The sequence below is a fragment of the Scylla paramamosain genome, chromosome 29 (assembly GCF_035594125.1).
Source record: "Scylla paramamosain isolate STU-SP2022 chromosome 29, ASM3559412v1, whole genome shotgun sequence".
Taxonomy (NCBI): Eukaryota; Metazoa; Arthropoda; class Malacostraca; order Decapoda; family Portunidae; genus Scylla; species Scylla paramamosain.
Window position 1 is genome coordinate 15,657,148 of NC_087179.1, and position 19,705 is coordinate 15,676,852.

General features: G+C 41.7%; 3 protein-coding genes across 3 annotated transcripts; 2 read left to right on the forward strand and 1 right to left on the reverse strand.

The window, feature by feature from the left end:
- Window positions 1–27: 27 nt before the first annotated feature.
- On the reverse strand, window positions 28–5,382 carry LOC135115412 (zinc finger protein 41-like). Its single transcript, XM_064032186.1, has 3 exons — window positions 5,331–5,382; window positions 3,507–4,236; window positions 28–3,106 (listed from the first exon to the last, which is right to left on the reverse strand). Exons 2-3 carry the CDS (start codon window positions 4,221–4,223, stop codon window positions 1,439–1,441), a joined length of 2,385 nt encoding a protein of 794 aa, XP_063888256.1. The 5' UTR covers window positions 4,224–4,236; window positions 5,331–5,382; the 3' UTR covers window positions 28–1,438.
- Window positions 5,383–5,872: 490 nt separating this feature from the next.
- On the forward strand, window positions 5,873–10,157 carry LOC135115417 (large ribosomal subunit protein uL14). Its single transcript, XM_064032197.1, has 5 exons — window positions 5,873–5,947; window positions 7,137–7,220; window positions 7,648–7,776; window positions 8,052–8,165; window positions 10,003–10,157. Exons 1-5 carry the CDS (start codon window positions 5,935–5,937, stop codon window positions 10,083–10,085), a joined length of 423 nt encoding a protein of 140 aa, XP_063888267.1. The 5' UTR covers window positions 5,873–5,934; the 3' UTR covers window positions 10,086–10,157.
- A 2,351-nt stretch (window positions 10,158–12,508) lies between these two features.
- LOC135115415 (histidine-rich glycoprotein-like) lies at window positions 12,509–16,848 on the forward strand. The gene is made up of 3 exons (XM_064032191.1): window positions 12,509–13,769; window positions 15,114–15,234; window positions 15,614–16,848. Exons 1-3 carry the CDS (start codon window positions 13,175–13,177, stop codon window positions 15,735–15,737), a joined length of 840 nt encoding a protein of 279 aa, XP_063888261.1. The 5' UTR covers window positions 12,509–13,174; the 3' UTR covers window positions 15,738–16,848.
- The last annotated feature ends 2,857 nt before the right edge of the window (window positions 16,849–19,705 follow it).

Consider the following 19,705-nt stretch of genomic DNA (forward strand, 5'->3'; position numbering starts at 1 on the left):
AGATGGTAATGACAGTGAAATGAGCTGTGAGAAGTAATGAAATGTTTATTTCAAAATATTAAAGATACACTATAAATTCTTACAAACTGGACTCTTAATAAAATATTTGTTTAGCAATCCCAGCACAACCTGCCAGGTGCCGGGCTGACCTACTCTAGCACACACCATGCAATACACAATGTATGGAAGCTTTCACTGGACGTGGAAATTATCACAATACACACAATGCTGCATCTCATATTACAAAATCACAAAATGTCTTCACAGTGACTCTTCCATCCATTACAAAAACATCTAATTTTTTAAACTAGCTAATATTGTACCCAAATACCTTTCCCTTAACAACTTCTCTCAACACAGCTATCTTCAGTCAAACTTTTCATTCACATTCTGATCCTTACACTAAGTATACCATACATATGCATGCCACACTTGTCATTCATTCTACTGAATACTTGGAAGAACTTGTTCTCAAGGGAAGTTAGTTCTCAGCAAATTGGTTCACAACTTGCACAGGTTCTACTGTGAGTCTCCTCAAACCTCACAACTGCAAAATTCAATCTTCCTTTATGAAAATATATTTTATTTTATTTTACTTTTAAAAGTTTTGATACACGAGGCATCAAAAGGCACATGAAGGAAGGCACCGTTGCTGGCGGTGGGTGATGTGGCCTCCCTGCCAGGGACAGCACATCTTGGCATTCAAGGAAGACCTAAGGTTATTATTGGCTAAAAATGTATCTTTAATCACACTTGAAAATCTTTAACTTATTAAAAATAAAACTGTGAAACCTTACAAGCTAAGGTGATACAAACAAGAATATTAACAATTCATGAAGAACACAGCTGAAGCTCCCACATGAACACCTTCCAGAACACAATTTTCTCCCCTGTAAATCAGATCACATGTTCTTTCTGGATGTTAGTCTCAAACTAATGACTAAGATATAGTTTGGAATCAGAATTGTAAATATATACTTGTCAATTGTGGTGAACACAAATTGTCCATTTAAATGCAAGACGTGTGGTGGAACACAAACACTAAAATACTGCATGTAAACTTAATATAGCAATTTGTCTGAAGTCTGATTTGATTGTTGCTGAAGACTGTTCAACAGGAACTTGAAATGTTAAATCAACATTAAGAAATTCAACAAACATTCATAACAGCTCCCAGTACCAAAAACAACGAAACAAGAGGACCATTCGGACAAATCACTATACGGCACACACTGGCCGGCCAGATCATAACAATATGAATGTACTTAGTAAGCACCAAAGTCTACAGGCAAAGTTACTGTACTTAGGATACTACTTGCTAATGTAGTCCACAGGTTGTACCAATCAGACCGGTACACTAGCAGGCTGGTCCCTCGGGAAGGCACTTGGGTTCAGCGAGAGAAGCTTCCACACAACTTGTCACGTTGGCTCTCCACAATTACTTTTTCCCACTGTCTTTCTCTGCTGAAGCGTTGTCTGCATCTTCCTGCAGGTTGTTGATGTCCACAAAGTTAATCACATCATCTTCCTTGGAGGCTTTCTTCTTGAGGTTCCTTTTGCGACTGATAGGGGCAGTCTTTTTGTTCTCCCCCTCCAGGTGCTTGAGGATGTGTTTCTCCAGGGCGACCTTGGAGTTGGTGCGATAGCTGCAGATGTCACAGAAGTAGTTGCGTTCACCTGTGTGCTGCTTCATGTGGATGTACAGCTGGGACTGGTAGGGGAACACCTTGTCACACTGCTGACACTTGGGCAGTTTGAGCGGCCCCACATTGAAGGGCTTGTCATTGCGCAGAATCATGTTCTCAATACTCTTGTCTTTGTGGGCCTGGAGGCAGTGGATGATGATGTTGGCACGTGCCCATTCTCTGTGGCTGCACTCCTTGCACGAAAATGGTGCCACGTCTGAGTGTGCCTTCTTCTTGTGGTGCTTCATGTGGTAGTTGTCCTCAAACACTTCCCCACAGCGGTCACACTTGAACTCTCGCTCTGGCATGTTGAGTTCCACGTGGCTCACCGTGCCATCGATCCCCACAGTGCGGAGGAGGATGCGGGGGTTGTCGGCGCCCTTGTGCTTGCGGTGGATGTGGTCACGCACTGTCATCTTGCTGGTGGCAAAGAAGGAACACATGTTGCACCCAAAAGGCTTGACGCCCGTGTGGGAGCGCATGTGCACCTTGTACTTCCAGGTGTCGTGGAACACCTTGGAGCAGTCTGGACAGGTGATAACCATGCGGCGGGAGGGCGTCGGCTTCTTGGACATGGTGACAATGAGGTGCACCTTGGAGCCGTCACCATTGTCCAGGGACTCAATGTGGGCGTTGGGGTGCCTCTCCTTGATGTGGTTCACCAGATCTGTTTTGTGGGTGGCCTTCAGACCACACGCGGCACACTCAAATCGCTTGCGCAGGATGTTCCTCCGCTTCTTGGCTGGTGTAGGGGACACCACACTGGCATTATCAGAAGTCACAGCAGCCTCAGCACTCTCAGCAGTTTCAGAATCCTTCTCCTCGTCATCTTCCTTGTCTGCCTCGTCCACAATTAATGGGTCCTCCTCAGTGGACACGTTCTTCTCTTCAGTCTTCCTGCGGTTCTTGGGGATGTACTTCTGCCTGGGTTCATCCGAGTGCACGATGAGGTGGACGCTGGTCATGTGGCGCATCATGTGCTCGCGGTAGCTGGTGGAGAAGTTGCACACGTCACACACGTACGGCTTCTCCCCCGTGTGGCAGCGCACGTGGCGCTCCAGGGAGTACTTGCTGGTGTAGATGCGGTCACACATGGCACAGATGTAGCGCATCTTGTTGCTGGCGTCCCTGCCCAGCGCCACACCATCTTCCATCATCACCTTGCGGGGCGTGTGCTTGGTGATCAGCTCATCCAGGTCCACTTTGAGCTCATCCAGGGACACTGGCTCGCTGCGCTCCTTCTTGATGACATGCTGCTTGATGATGTGACTTTTCAGCTTCTCTGGGTTGACCGAGTTGAAGCTGCACACCCGACACTCATACAACTGGTTCTCATGTTCCATCAGTGTGTGCTTCCTCTGGAAATAGCGGTTGGGGAACCACTGGTCACACTCCTTGCACTTGAACTTGTTCTTCTCTTCCTGAAATAGAGGAGGATTTGGGTGAGCATCAAGAAGAGTGCTTGTGTGTTGTGCACCTGGACCATTCATCCTATTCCCTAGTCTTCCTCTAGTCTCATCCATGCCTATATTCTGTTCATAGAATTACCTTCATGTACATTCCATGTCACATTCACTCACACCCTTATCTCTAACCATATCTATCCCTAATATACCCTTCAACTTTTTTATATTTCTTTATATCATAACATGAACCCAAAACTCTACTCATGTTTTCCCTAACAGATGCACTTTACATCATGATTCATCCACATCCACATCTCTCATCAAACAACATAACAAAACAAAACTATTCCACAGACACAAACGCAACACCTTCCACTCTTCTGTCCACTCCACCACAATACAACCCTTAACACACCTTGGGCTGTGGAGGGGTGGTATGCAGGATCTTGGTGGTGCCAACTGGGGTGTATGGTGGGGTGAAGTCAGTCCCATCACGGCTGTCCTCGCCTGGGGAGTCCACATGGATGGGGTCTGGTCCTATCATCCCAACTGTGCTCCGGTCTTCATCCTCTTCTTCTTCCTCATGCTCCTCTCCACCAGACAGCTGAGTGACTGATGGAGTTTCTTCCTCACCCTCCACCTCCTTCTCTGCCTCAAAATCCTTCACGTCCTCCTCCTCCACCGTCACGGCATCCTTCCCCTTCTCCTCCTTTGCCGCCAGGGCCCGTGCACCTCTTGTCTGCCTCATGGCCGTGGTGGAAGTGTTGGCGCGTCCCCGGCCACTGCTCTTCTTCTTCTCTGGTGTGGGTGGTTTTTCATTGTTGTTGTTGTTGTTGTTGTTGTTATTGTTGTTTGTAGCTGTTTCGGCCTCCTTCTCATTGTTATTGTTATTGTTGTTGTTGGCACCCTCGGCGACCCTGCGAGCTTTCTTCCTTGGGCTTCTTGTTGGTGGTGGTCTCTCTGTGTTCTCCTCCACAATCACCACCTCCTCCACCATCTCCACTTCATCTGCTTCTTCCTTTGCTTTTCGCTTCCTTGGGCTCTCATTCTTGACTTTTGGGGACATGAACTGTTGGATGTTGAGTTGCTTGCGTGGGGAACCTCCTCCCTTCTTCTTTCCTCGTGGCGCCATCTCCTCCTCCCACCTGCAACACAAGGGAGGACTCTGAATAGCTATACAGTATTAGCATGATCACCCCCACAACAGTGCACACATTGGAAGTAAACTGGACAAGATGATACATAGAGGGATGAAGATTAAATATAAAAAAATACAGCTAAGCAAGCAATTTTCTTTTTTGGTTAGGTTACTGAATCTCATCCATGTATAATTTCTCAGGTTACCAAGTCTTTGTTAGGTTTAAATTCAAATAAGTAACCAATAGCATCCTCCCTGTTAGCTTAGGATAGGTTTGGGGGGCCGAGGGGGACTACATCAGGTTAGGTTAAGTTTGTGAGCCCATATTTTAATCATGTTTGCTGCCCCTGCCTAAAAATTCCCTTAATATCATGACTTTTCCTATAGTTTTTCCAGGGCAAAACATCACAACTGGAGCTAGATGGAGTTAAACACAGCCCTGACACCACCTAAACACGAAAGGCTGGGGTAACACTGCGCCCTCACCCTATTACCGCCGTGGGTCTCCTTGGTCTACCTTCCTAGCCCCGTTAAAGTTACTTGTTTGGGGACACAGGAGAGGAAAAGAGGGAAGACAGAAGAGTAATTAGGTATTTAAACCCTGCAGGAATAAAAAAAAACGAGTTTCCCACAAGTACAGCGTCTAGAAACAGATCTTGCAAGGCTGAAGTGTGTGTAGCAGCGGGAGGCTAAAACCATAACAAAACGCAAAGCCTACAAACATCAGAGGTAAACAAAGACACAAACTACCACTAAACAAATATATACAAGCCTACACACTTCATCCCCAGCCCTCCCTAGGCCTACATCACCTCTTAACCCTAACTCCGACCCTAAACAGCCCCTAGCACACCCTCTGAGGGATAAAATAACAACCCCGAGCTTCAATAAATCCACGGATCTTTTTCAATTCCTCCCCAGATCAGAAACAGCTGTGTGATCTACGTAGAGTATGCATTTATTGCCTCTAACGCCTCTTCTCGCCACATCTGTCTAGTGTCAACCCGTGCCCTGGTGCCTAAGGGTAAAGTTAGTACAAGGGTCAAGGTCAGGGCGGTGTGTTAAGGCTGGTAATAAGGTAAATGCAGTGAAGAGCCTCACCCAACGCAGTAAACAAGGCACTAAAATGGCGGGGACTGAACGTAGATTCAACATCTCTCATTTAATTGCTGTTCTCCCGTCTCTCCTAATGACTATTTAGGTTATCCAATAATCTTTTTGAATAGTTAATTTTATGCATTATTTACTGTAAGGAGGGCAAAAAGAATGGGTGTGCATTTCAACCAGAATTTGATATGGAAATAAATGCTCTTAGCTTTATTTTCTCTTTGTTTAAACTAGCAAAATTGTAAAATTGTATGTTGTATAAATTAATAAGAAATACTTTTATATACAATAAACCACCTGAAGTGACTTATTAGCTGAACTGAACATTTGTAGCCCCGTAAGATTCTGATGATAAAAGACGAACGCGGGAAGAAAGATACCGCCCACTCCTCATCTGTTTTATTATATTCGTATTTAAAACAGCAAAAATGTACTAATTAATTTTCTATAAATTATTTAAAAATAGCAATGCATAAAATATGTTAAATGTATTCAAGCGTTAGAGGAATTTACAATTTTGTTATCCCGTACAAGCGCATCAACACAAGGCGATTCTCGGGCAGGCTGCGTGACGTCACTCCTTCATCACACCGCCACCATGTCGAAGAGAGGTGAGCAACACATCCTAAATTTACCAACCTTCATCCTTTCCATCCGAAGCCCCAAGGATCCCCTCACTCCCGCAAACCATACCTTAGGACCTCAAAAAGATGTAGTGCTGTGTGTGGTGGTTGTGAGTTGTGTGAACATGGTGATAAATGAAGACGTGTTGAGCCATAACATTGCACCCGGGCGGCCTAGCTGGTGTATAGAAAGATGGGGCCGTGTGTTGTGGTTTTAATTAAGCTGAGGAAGGTGTGTTGCGATGCCCGTGTGTCTAGATTGTGCTATGTATTACGTGAGATATATTAGCCGTTTAACCCAGCAGTATTCAATAAGAAGTAAATATATCTTGAGACGGCTGAAATATTACGTGTTTGATGTTAAAGACAGTGAGGTATTTCAGCTGTATCTTAAGTTTATTTCAGACGGTTTTCAGTCAAGACCGTGAAGTAGTTGCTGTTCATGATAGGCCACGAGATGAGGGCATGCGGTGGGTATTGTGGTGCCGAGAGCATTGTTAGGTTAGGTTTGTCCAGATGAGAGGGATAGATGCCAGGAAGTGTGTGGTGGATGTGTCCTTCAGGTGCCTAGGACAGTAATCGAAAGTGTGAGATAATTTTGCACATTTTATTAAGTAGGCTGCAACGTGTGTGGGACGGGGTAGGTCTAAATCGGACCATCCTGAAATACCAACTTGGACCGGACTGAGTAGGCAATGGTGTGAGTTGTGGGTGAACTGTGTGGGGTGTATTTAGCTCAAGTTTTTAATATGTTTTGTGTACTTTTAGTTCAGACATGTTTGATAGTTTTGAGTATAAACTGTATGATATATTGACTCTATTTTTTATTTGATTTGTATTTGTTCAGACTGTATGACGCTTGAATAATCTTTAGTATAAACATTTTGGCTTGAAGATGCTTGGTCTGCTTTACATCCAGGCCATAATATTCTCAGTTTGTGTTGTATCTCAAGGTTAGTGTTTCCATTCAAGGACTAGATTGTTTTTTAGATTAATTCACATCGGTAATTTCATATCTAATTTCTGCATTGTGTATCATGAATTGAGAAGCATCATAATTTTATCCAAAAATACTCTAAATCAGCTGATCAGGGTTTTTCTACAAAACTATTGTAATATTTTGTTGCTGAGGTTTATTGTGTGCATTCCCTGACCATGGCGGTGCCTTGCCTTGCAGGACGTGGAGCCTCGTCAGGAGGGAAGTTTAGAATCTCCCTCGGCTTGCCGGTGGGAGCCGTCATGAGCTGCGCCGACAACACGGGTGAGTGATGGCGGTGGTGGTGGTGGTGGGGGGTGCTTTGTGTTATCAGTTTTAAAAGTTTATCAGTCATTAAGTTGTAATGGCAATAGGGTAGATGAACAGACTGAGTTGTATTGGAAAAGGGTTCTGATTTTATTTATTTATTCATTCATTACTATCATCATTACTATAGACTTTGTGTGTTGTATGGTTCATTTTGTGTTTAGTAGCATGCATTTTTATTTCAACTCATTGTATGGTACCAGAAGTGTACCGCCACTCATATCAAAATAATCACCTGTCTTAATTCATCCCTGTATGTGTGAAATAGATTTATCCTTCACTTTTCATCACCTTACTTAAATTATTCATGTATCTAATATTGTCAAGTGTTACCAAGTAGGCATGATGGTTGGGTGTGTTGCTTCATGGAGTGTGTGTCTTGCAGGGGCCAAGAACCTGTACATCATCGCAGTGCAGGGCATCAAGGGGCGCCTCAACCGTCTGCCGGCCGCCGCTGTGGGTGACATTGTGGCTGCGACTGTCAAGAAGGGAAAGCCTGAACTGAGGAAGAAGGGTATGTGTCTCTCTCTCTCTCTCTCTCTCTCTCTCTCTCTCTCTCTCTCTCTCTCTCTCTCTCTCTCTCTCTCTCTCTCTCTCTCTCTCTCTCTCTCTCTCTCTCTCTCTCTCTCTCTCTCTCTCTCTCTCTCTCTCTCTCTCTCTCTCTCTCTCCCCTTTATTCCAGTCATCTTCCACCTCGTCTACTCATTTCCTCCTCCTCCATCTCTGGCATTGATCTCACCACGTCCCAGTACAGTCAGCAAGTCTCACCCCATTGCCTTCTCTCCACAGTGCACCCTGCCGTGGTCGTGCGCCAGAGGAAGCCGTACCGCAGGAAGGACGGCGTCTTCATCTACTTCGAGGACAATGCGGGAGTCATCGTAAACAACAAGGGCGAGATGAAAGGTGAGGAGGCAGGGCAAGGTTATGGGAAGGTGTTTTGTCTATGTATGTGCAGTCTGCTGTCCCTCCTCATATCAACCTTGCACACTTTACTTCTTTTATATATCACAATTTTTCAGCTTTAATCCTTTCTTGGAGTTGTTTTTATCCCTCCCACTGCTACACATTCTTTTCCCATAATCCCTTGCAACTTTTTAGACACTTTTTTTGTACTAAAACACATTAATTAGTTTTGTAGCTTAGACATTGGAAAATTAATCTTGTATTTCTCTCTCTCTCTCTCTCTCTCTCTCTCTCTCTCTCTCTCTCTCTCTCTCTCTCTCTCTCTCTCTCTCTCTCTCTCTCTCTCTCTCTCTCTCTCTCTCTCTCTCTCTCTCTCTCTCTCTCTCTCTCTCTCTCTCTCTCTCTCTCTCTCTCTCTCTCTCTCTCTCTCTCTCTCTCTCTCTCTCTCTCTCTCTCAATGTTACCAAAAGACCATGGCAGTAAACAGGTTAATGAGCTTTTTCCAGGTGTTTTTGTCTTTTTGCCATTCTCTCTTATTCTTTTGTCTCTCATGTCATCTTTTAATACACAGTCCACCTTATTCAACATGTAAACCCTATATATTCCAGTTCCTACAGCATCTCTACTAAAGACAAAGCCACTCGACAGAAACTTACTTGTCATTTCTTTTTAACTGCAACATTCCTGTCTTACACACTACTTCTTGACTTGCTGTAAGCTGTGTTGGTCTGGTCATTCCTGTGGCTATGCTGGGAAAGTGGCACATTTGTACAGCTTGGGTTTGGTATGGTTGGATGTTGCTCTAGTCGCATGGCATACAGAAGTTCGGATCGTATTGACCCTGACTGCTGCTTGGTGTATCTTTCCATAATTGCTGATAATTCAGGGACATCTTTTGCTTCTACAGCTACCTGCATTCTTTAAACTGTGTAGAATTGCAAAATCCATTCTTTTTAATTCTCTTCTTTCTTGTAGATGCTTATAAAGACTTAATGCATTGCTTCTGTTGCTGTTAATTTTGTATCGCAGGGAAAAGGTTTAAACTTGGGAGCAAGAAGCAGTATCCTCTTTTCAGTTAACATAACATCCTCCCGTCCAATCATAAGGTGTACCTGTAGTGTTGAGTAGCCCAATGGAGTGCATGAATTTAGATCCTTGAGGCTGTTGACAGTTTTAAGAGGTTAGACATCTATTTAGCATTTATTTTCATTTATTGTAGTTTTTCTACCTATAACATCCTTTGCTATAGGATGGAGAAGGTACCACACATGCACACAATCAAACCCAGTACCATTCTGGCATCTCACACATCGTAGGGGATACCTGGTGACTGGTAAGGTGTTGGACTTGTGGCCCAAAGGTTGAGAACTTGATCCCTCACACAGCAGTTGTGTTGGCTAGAAAAGTGGTGTCCTCTTCACTACCCATCACCATTACCTTGCAATGTGCTTTACTAGTGCTGTATAATCTCAGCCATTTACTGCTTGATGATACTTGCTCATTAAAAAACAAATTTATCTATATACCAGGCTGGCACTCTTACATGCGGTGGCCCAGACAAATCACCATACATACACGTCATTCTTGGTCACATCAGCTCCTGGTGGACCATCCTACCACAACCCAGGAAGTTAGGCATAACACAGCTGGCCACAAAACATTCACAGCAAGGCCTTAGAGCATACACTGGTTTACTCTTGCCCTTCTATAATGAAACTGTAAAAAGATAGCAAAAGATAATGATAATTTAGCCCTTAGTTCTTATGATTGGCAATACGTATGAGATAAATTCCACTTTTCCTTGTGTTTATTGTGTCTTGTCTCGTCCGCCTCGCAGGGTCGGCTATCACTGGACCTGTGGCCAAGGAGTGTGCTGATCTCTGGCCCAGGATTGCCTCCAATGCTGGATCCATCGCCTAAGTAGAAGAATAAAAAAAAAAAAAAAGCTGTCTGGTTTCTTATCTCCTCGTGGCATAGTTATTAGTGAAGAGAAAGTAAGGTAGGAAGGAATTAGTCTTAATTAAATGCTAATTTTTCCCATCTTCCACCACCACCACCACCTCCTCAACATCATCATTTTTAGCTTGATCCTATTGCAGGACACAACTTTTCTGTCAACTGTCCATCTTTCCCAAGGCATCCTAATAAAACTTCTCCCCAATTTTTCTCATCCATCTCGCCTCAGTTACGTTTCTTAGTTCATATCTTTCTGGCTCTGTCCACCCTACCTTGTTTCTATTCCAGGGTATCTCAGTATGACCTTATAACTCTCCTCTCCATCTGCTTCTGCCTTCTATCTTGCCTTTCTAGTCAGTCATCCCAGCTAACTTTTCTCTCCATCTATTGCTGTATGTCATGCCCTTCTATCATAGCTAAGTTACCTTACATTACATATATAGCTACTCATTGATGGAGGGTATTAATTATTGTACTAACCCATCTTTCTGCATTATAACATCGTGATTGTACAAGGAATAGCTCAATATGGTTATATCTTGAATGGTACAAGGAATAGATCAATATGGTTAGATCTTCAGGAGATAAGAAATTGGTCTTCTGCAGAGTGGTAAATGACTGGAATGGACTTGGTAATAAGACAGTACTGAATGAACATGGAACATGGACATTTTTATGTACTAAACAAATTGTCAGGTGCAGTTCTACTGGCTTCCTGCAACTTTCCCTATACTCTTTTTTCTGAAAGTCATCGAACACTACATCACGATTTTGCTTAAGTGAAAGAAATTAAACAGTGACTGCCACACTCGCTCCAGTGGCTGCACGTTCAGGTAAACACGATAATCAGGTGAACCTCATTTCCAGACACCGTCACGACCGTGGTCAGGCAGTCACTCGCTCCTGGGTTTCACCGATGACTATAGACAAGCCTACTATATACTTAACACTTACATTGTTACCACACTTTGATATAATGTTCAGTATCTTAAAGGAAAAGTGCTGACGCTGCATTCTCAAACATTTCTTTACTTTTAACAGGTTGTAGTGAAAGTTACTGTTGTTTTCAAGGGCGCTTTCATTATTCTAGTGATAGTTAAATAAGAACTCAGTATCAGCTATGAGAAAAAAAAAAAATGAAAACCCAGTTAATATTTGTGTGGCATTTGAAAAAAAAAGTGGAAAAAAAAGATATGGAGCCTGACATGCATTTGTTATAAGGGTGAGTGTCTTAATAAGAATACTCATTCATTCATCATTGCTAGTGGTTACTGCAGGCAGACATATAATCACGTAGTCATGTGCAAAACTCGGAGAGGCAATGCTTGAGTGGGCGGGGAGATGCAGCAGATGCCAGCCCGTCACATCACTGCCTCCCTCACTCTCGCTTGCTGGAGAAAGTTTAATTTACTCTTTCAACCTTCGCCGCCCCTTCCTTGCCTCTCGCTGCCCAGTAATGCACGGAACGGAGAATATAAAGCACACCCAACATATAATAACGATCATGTACACAACATACAAGACATATTTTGAAACACTTATTCACTCGAGAGGACTGGTTTCCAAGGCCACTAAGATGATTACATGTAGTCAGGTTCTTACGGGTATTATTGCGAGTGATGTTACGGAATCCTTGTCAGACCATCACTAAAATCCTGAAAATACCCTTCAAAACCCTTATAGCCTCCGCGTGAGCTTGCTAGAAAGAGTGAAAATTGTTTGCCGAAGTGTTTGAGAATACGGTTCCAAGAATGCATTTGGGTTTATAACCGTAACTATCTAGTAGTGAGTAGCCAAAAGAAAGAAGGAGAGGATGAAGAGATGATCCTCACAAGTAGCTATTGCAATATAACCTACATTTCAGTTTTTTTGAGTCTGCATGCATTTCACAACCGTGAGAGAGAGAGAGAGAGAGAGAGAGAGAGAGAGAGAGAGAGAGAGAGAGAGAGAGAGAGAGAGAGATGCAGTTTTCAGTCATGTTATTCCGCCTTTTTTAGCGCACTAGCAATAGTAGTAGTGATAATTATATAAGTAGTAGTAGTAGTAGTAGTAGTAGTAGTAGGGGTGGTGGTGGTGGTAGTCGTAGCAGTAGTGGAAGAGAGGACAAAAAAAAAAAAATACAAGTTTTTTTGGTGAATCTTTGGTCAGTAATACTTCAACAGTAGTAGTGGTGGTGGTGTGGCAGTAGCAGTAGTAGTAGTGGTAGAAGTAGTTGTGGAAAGTGAATGTAAAGAAAGTATTATAGAGTACAGAGACAGGTGCCAAATTCTCTCTCTCTCTCTCTCTCTCTCTCTCTCTCTCTCTCTCTCTCTCTCTCTCTCTCTCTCTCTCTCTCTCTCTCTCTCTCTCTCGTTGCAACACTACTAAGGTGACAGAGGAGGACGTGACGGAGCGAATAAAAAGGGAGAAAGAAAAGTGTGAGAAAATATTTCATAAACAGCTTCGTTAAAGGAAAAAAAAGAAAATAATAAAAGTAATAATAACAAAAGCAACAACAACAATATTCACATAAAAAGAAAATATATATACTTATACTTTCTTTGTCGGGCATCGAACCAAGAAGAGAGAGAGAAAACAGAGCGGGAGAAAGTAAAAGGACTTAAGGGAACACCACACCGAGAAAAAAAAAAAAAAAGTTTAGGCACTTTATTTGCGTGCCTTCAGGATAAGAACTGGAGAAAGGGGATAGTAGTAGGAGCAGTAGTAAAGACGCAACGAAGAGAGGAGATATAGAGATAGGAGGAGGAGGAGGAAGAGGGAAAGTAGCAGTAGTATGTAGTAGAAGAGGAGGCACGCGGCAGTGTTGAGTGAGACACGCGCTCATTCCCACCCAATCTCACCTCACAGACACACCTACTCAGTCCCTCACTCACGTACAGATCACCACGCGGACTTTACACGCGGACTGAACCCTTACGTAGCCTCAGTTTCTCACAATACATCTTCCTGTTCAAGTGAAGTGCAAAGGATACGAGATACTCCAGTTTTTTCAAGTTTCTGCAGGGGATTCGAGACACTTAAGTTTTACCAAGAGACGCCGGGTTCATATCACCATGGTGTCGCGCGTGGTGGTCAATGCGATGGTGATGGTGGTCATGGCGGTGGTGGCCCGGAGTCAAAGGCCATTCAAGGACCACTCCAGATCATGGGATAGTGCTTCTAGACCTCCACTGGGCCACTCAGACGCCCATTTCATCCACCAGGAAGGACCGAGATCATCTTTTAGCCTGAGAACCTTATCGCCTCACAAGGACATCAGTTACCCTCCTCCCCCGGCGCTGCATCCTTCAGGGCCTGTCTCATTCTCAGGACTCAAGGAGGAGGATATTTTTAGACCCAAACCAAGACCGCTTCGTCCTCCACCATCACGTCACAAACACCACCACAGTAACGCACCACCACACAAACCACACCACAACCCTCCACCGCCACACAAACTCCACAGTCCTCCACGACACAGTAAACCTCACCACAGCCTACCACCACCACAGAAGCCCCACCACAGCTCTCCACCGCACAAGCCTCCCCACCACAGCCCTCCACCACAGCACAGCGAGCTTCCCCACCACAATGGTCCACCACAAACTCCACACCGCAAGACTCATGGAGCTATCTTCACTACCACAGTTCACGAGCATAAGAATGAAGGTAATGGTAGTAGTAGTAGTAGTAGTAGTAGTAGTAGCAGTAGTTATTTTTCAGTATCTCTTTCTCTCTCTCTCTCTTACTTCGCCCAATGGTGTGTGTGTGTGTGTGTGTGTGTGTGTGTGTGTGTGTGTGTGTGTGTGTGTGGTGAAAGTAACCACTCAGCCCGCTAGCTAAATCATCCACCACCACCACCAACATCACCACCACCACCACCACTACCACCATCACCACCGTCACCACCACTACCACCACCATCACCACCATTACCACCACTACCCAGTCCTCTAAGTGTGACGTATGGTGTTAACTGTGTGCATGAGGCGTGACCACACACACACACACACACACACACACAGCATCTTTCGTGTGTGTGTGTGTGTGTGTGTCACTCGTTTACTCATATCTCTTACGTTATTCATCTGTTATTCATTTGACGAATATGATTTTCTCCTAATGTGTCAAAAGAACAAGATGAGTAATGCTTTTTTTCCTTATTTATTTATTTTTTCCTCCTTATTTTTTCGTATTTTCTTACTTTTCTTATTTTTTCTTCAACCTTTCACTTATCAAAAGCGAGTATCATTTTCCTCTCTCTCTCTCTCTCTCTCTCTCTCTCTCTCTCTCTCTCTCTCTCTCTCTCTCTCTCTCTCTCTCTCTCTCTCTCTCTCTCTCTCTCTCTCTCTCTCTCCCCCAGACTGTTTTTATTACAAGATTTAGGTGCTTTAAAATGTCACGCTATTTTTACTCTTCTTGTTTTCTTCTTCTTCTTCTTCTTCTTCTTCTTCTTCTTCTTCTTCTTCTTCTTCTTCTTCTTCTTCTTCTTATTATTATTATTATTATTATTATTATTATTATTATCATTACTACATTTTCTTTCATCAGTGACTCGTAATATTGAAATGGCTATGTATATTCTTATCTAGTTACAGCTTGAGAGAGAGAGAGAGAGAGAGAGAGAGAGAGATTACATGTTGAAGTCATCAATCATATAGGTATAAACTGCTTTCTCTCTCTCTCTCTCTCTCTCTCTCTCTCTCTCTCTCTCTCTCTCTCTCTCTCTCTCTCTCTTTACACAACAAAAGTAGAATTGCATTTCTTTGAGATTTGAGATTACCATTATCATATTATTATTGTTATTATCATCATCATCATTATTATAAGTAGTAGTAGTAGTAGTAGTAGTCGTATATATATTTATTTATCATTTACTTATTTTACTATCTATTTATTCATTTATTGTTCTCATTTTCATTATTTATTTCTATTTATTTTTATTTATTTATTTATTTATTTATTTATTAGGATTTCTACTATTGTTATTTTCCATTCTTTTCTTCCCTTCAGGTCCCGGAGGCTGCCAGACTAAGGAGGGGTTTTATTTCGCCGGACAGACGTGGTTCGTGAAGGGGTGTCGCAGGCGCAAGTGTATCCATTTCAGGGGAAAGTTCCTCACCGAGACGGATTCGTGAGTCGGATTGCTTTGTGTTCTTGATGGATATGGGTGAGCGTGGGGCTTTTGGGGGTTGTTGTTGTTGTTGTTGTTGTTGTTGTTGTTGTTGTTATAGCAGTAATGGTTGTTTTTTTTCTTTTCTTTCTTTTTTTCTTCGTCTTCTTTTTCTTCTTCTTTTCTCCTTTTCTTCTTCTTCCTTATCATCATCATCATCATCATCATCATCATCACCAGTCTTTATCCCTTCTCCCATTCTTCCTAATTATTATTATTATTATTATTATTATTATTATTATTATTATTATTATTGATGGTAGCGGTGGTGGTGGTGATGGCGGCGGTCATGGCATCATTATCACCACTATACTTCTCTCTCTCTCTCTCTCTCCTTCAGGTGTGACTCTGAGATCTTCAACACCACCTACAGATGCGTCATTCAGGTGGACACAACAGCTGACTTCCCTCGCTGCTGTCCAACCTACAAATGCAACCCCGACAACCTGGGGAACTCAGTGTAGCATAGTCCCGCCCCTCACAGGAAATAGAGAAAGAAAAGAGCATGAACGTAGGGGGAACTGCAGGATGCTTACACGTGGCAGTCCCTGTATGATGCTTGTATCTGTCCATCTAGTCTCACCTTAAACTCCTCTCAGTTATTTCATATCTCGACTATTTTGAACAGTTCTTGTGGATGTTACTGGTTTTCATGAGTGTTCTAATGATGATAATGATAGTTAAACAAGAGTTCTGCATCATTAGTTAGAAAAAAGACCCATGAAAACCCAACTAATCATCTCCGTGGTGAGGGAACCAAGCGTTTCAAGACAAGGGCCAAGCCTATTCCACTCCAGTATTTCAGTTCAGTTTAGTTTTTTTTTTTCTTCTTCTTTTATTTAAACAATACATGCAGACGTTGTGATGCTGATCATATCCAGTGGCAGTACATGCAATTGATCCCTTGAAACATTTAAAAACTCTTATCTTACTCGCATTCACCTATACATTTTGAGTCTGCCCTTAAAAGTTCTTTCAGTTTTAGTTTCCTTTGGTAATAGTTTCTGTTACAATAACAATCAAGGGTTTATAAATTCCTATTGATTAGTTATGTTCGTAAGAATACATGCAATTCTATGCAAAATTATAGAATATTAGTAAGCACATAAGTAAATATACGTTGATTCTCAAAAAATAAGCCAAACAGTTTTAGCAAGGATATAAATTAATGTTCATACCTTTAATAATGAAGAAATGTGAAATAGATTAATTATCAATGCTATTATTAAGGCGTGTGAAATGAAATATATTAATTAATTAATCAGTTAATTAATTAAGAATATAATTATGTGTTGTGCGGGAGTGAGAGTGAAGAAATTGCCATATCATAGTGCTGGGAAATGAACAAGTTTTTTTTTATTTATTTTTATAACTGCCTGTTGAGCAGCTTTCTATCTATCTACTTTGCTTTTATTTGTTACGCCACAGTGTGTGTGTGTGTGTGTGTGTGTGTGAGCTTAAGAATTATAGATAGCTTATTTATAACCCAACGGTATCTGCAAAGTTGTTATTTATTTAGTCAATCGTTTCCGCCTATTTCCTACTTTATTTTTGATAATAACATTTACCTAAGCTTCTATTAGTTTTATTTCCTGTTTAGATTTACGATTTTCGTTTTCTTCCCATTGTTGGTTTGGTATTTTTATTTTTCAGTCCCATTTCATGTTAAATATAAATGTTTTATCTGGTTTGTAAGCTTGTTGAAGATTCAGAGCAGTGTTCATTTGACTATACGAGTACAACTCCCATCTGTTAGCGGGATGAGGAACTAAAACAGTTTCCTTTCCTTCTGTTAAGCTCCCCAACCTTTCATCTTCCCAACTCTTCTGTCTCTCCTCCCCATCCCTCCCTTCCCTTCTCTCTCATTGCCACCTCAGTCACGGTGGAGGTGTGGAAGGTAATGCGGCTGCGGAATCGGAAACTAAGAAGATACTATGTTTAACCTTCCCAAAGACACTCCTACATCATTATCATAGCCAGGACATGCATGAGTGATTAGCGGAAGGAAGACGGGCGGTGGATTGTCACAGGAGTAAAGGTGTGTGATTATTCTTGTGCTGGTTCTGGTAGTAGTAGTTATCTTAGGTTGTTTGAGCATTTATGAGCCTAGAACGTATTAGAGACTTGTAATTTACTGTCACTGTACTACAATTTGTGGTTTCTCGTTAATTGGCGGTGTTGGTGTCAGTTTATCATCATCGTTGTGCTTATCATTGTCACCAACAGTCTAAAGAGGTTGAAAGGTGTTTTACAATGTCATTCTACCATGATTTGTGGTTTTTCGTTGATTTGCGGGGTTGGCTTCAGTTTATCGTCATCATTGCCCGTATCATTATCAACAACAATGCATAGAGGTTAGAATATAATAATAATAAAAAAAAAGACTTGAAAATTACCAAGTCACTCTCCTACAATTTACAGCTTTCATTTAGATTGCGGTGTTGCGTCAGTTTATCATCACCATTGTGCATATCATTGTCAGCAACAGTGCACAGAGGAGTGCCTGTCGGTCTGCTGTTACGAAACGCTCCACAAAGATGAATAAACAGGGATTACCTAGTTAAGAAAGCAGACAGCTCAATATCCGGCGAGAGGACTACGGGGTCAAAAGAGCCGCACTGGTGACTAGGCTTGGGAACTGACTGACTGACCGGCTGACTGGCTTGTGCGTGCGTGACATTGCTGCACTGTTAATTTTGATGTAGTAATGGTGGTGTAGCTGCAGCGGTCAATGATTAATCCTTTGAGCGTTGAGGCTTCCGCTCCAACTAACTTCCTCTCCAACTGAGCTTCCTTTCCACCTTTCAGTAGCTTTTGGTGTAATTTTGAAGATAGTGGTATAGCCTACTGTGTAAAACTGCTCCGTAAAATCATTAATGTTTACTGAAAATTATTAATCCTGTGACTTCCATGTTTTTTTTTATTTATTCGTTTATTTATGTACTTGTGTATTTATGTATTTATTTATTTGCCTATCTACTTACTGATCTATTTACTTGTTACTTAAATTGCTTCCATTTTTCATTTATTTATTTATTTATTTATTTATTATTATTATTATTATTATTATTATTATTATTATTATTATTATTATTATTATTGTTATTATTATTATTATCATAATGATTTATTTATTCATTTATTTATTTATTTATCATTATTTATTTATTTATTTATTTATTTATTATTATTTTTATTTTATTTTATTTTATTTTATTTATCTACTTATTTATTTATTTATTTATTTATTTACTTTTATTTATTTACAATTTTTTCGGTGGTTATACTGCCAGCCCTAGAGTTCAGTGAAAAACCACGCAACGTATTTCAGCCCAGTCTGGTCCTGCCTGACCTATCACGAGAATCTTACTCATTTCTTAATCATTGTGTGGTTTGTGGAGAAAAGAGGTTTAGGTGTATTGTGGTTTGTAACTTGCGTGGCCCCAGCGTTACTGAGAGTTACAGGGTGGACGTGTCCAGTTACGGGTAGTGAATGTAGTGCTTTTTTCTTGTTTAGTAGAGTTCACGGCGTAAGAATGGTCTCTCCTGCACCGCGTACTCAGTCATTCAATCACTCAAGCACACCACGGTCTTCCTCGAGGAAGTGAGTCACTGACTGCTCAAATGAGGGACTGAAATAAGACTGAACCCGTGGCGTCGCCAGATATCATTGCTTAATACCAATGCCAATGAAGTTTATTCCACATGCATAAAACGTTAAAACGTGGCTACTGTTTACAGTGACTTGTTCAATAAACGAGCTGACATGTGTGTTGAGCAATCTTGTGTCTGGACCTGCACTAGAGCAAGGATTCATGACTGATTCAAGGAGCTACAAGTGTTCACCCTGAGGCAGTATTAACCTTTGAGCCATTATATATGAGGATCTTTGCTTATTCCTAGATTCCTTCAGTTTTAAATCAAGTGTCTTACACAGGTTGTGTTTCACGATATCGAGTAGGCAAATGATTGAGTTATGCGTACCAAACTGGCAAAAATAAATAGGAAATAATCACATTAGTTATTTAAAACTGTAAATTATCACATGTTGTATGGTTTATTCATATTTTTTTTATTTATCTATTTATTTATTTATTTATTTATTTATTCTATTTATCAAACTAACTCACTACTCCAAATTTCGGTAGTTGTACATTTCTAACTCTCCTGTTTGCATAGCGCAACATTCAGTTGTATTTTTTCTTAAATACCGAAAAGCAGCCTTAAATAGACACAGGGTGTATCTAACGCACAGCTACATACTGGTAAGTTAGACCCCCAGATATCTGAGAGGATGTCCTTTCCACAACTGGCACCAATCTCGAAATGCCTAAGGTAGCATCACTTGTGGGCGAGCCTGAAGGCAGATATGCCCACGTCATTCGATCCTTCGGATGACAATATTCAAGAAGAAGAACTTACACCGTAGCTT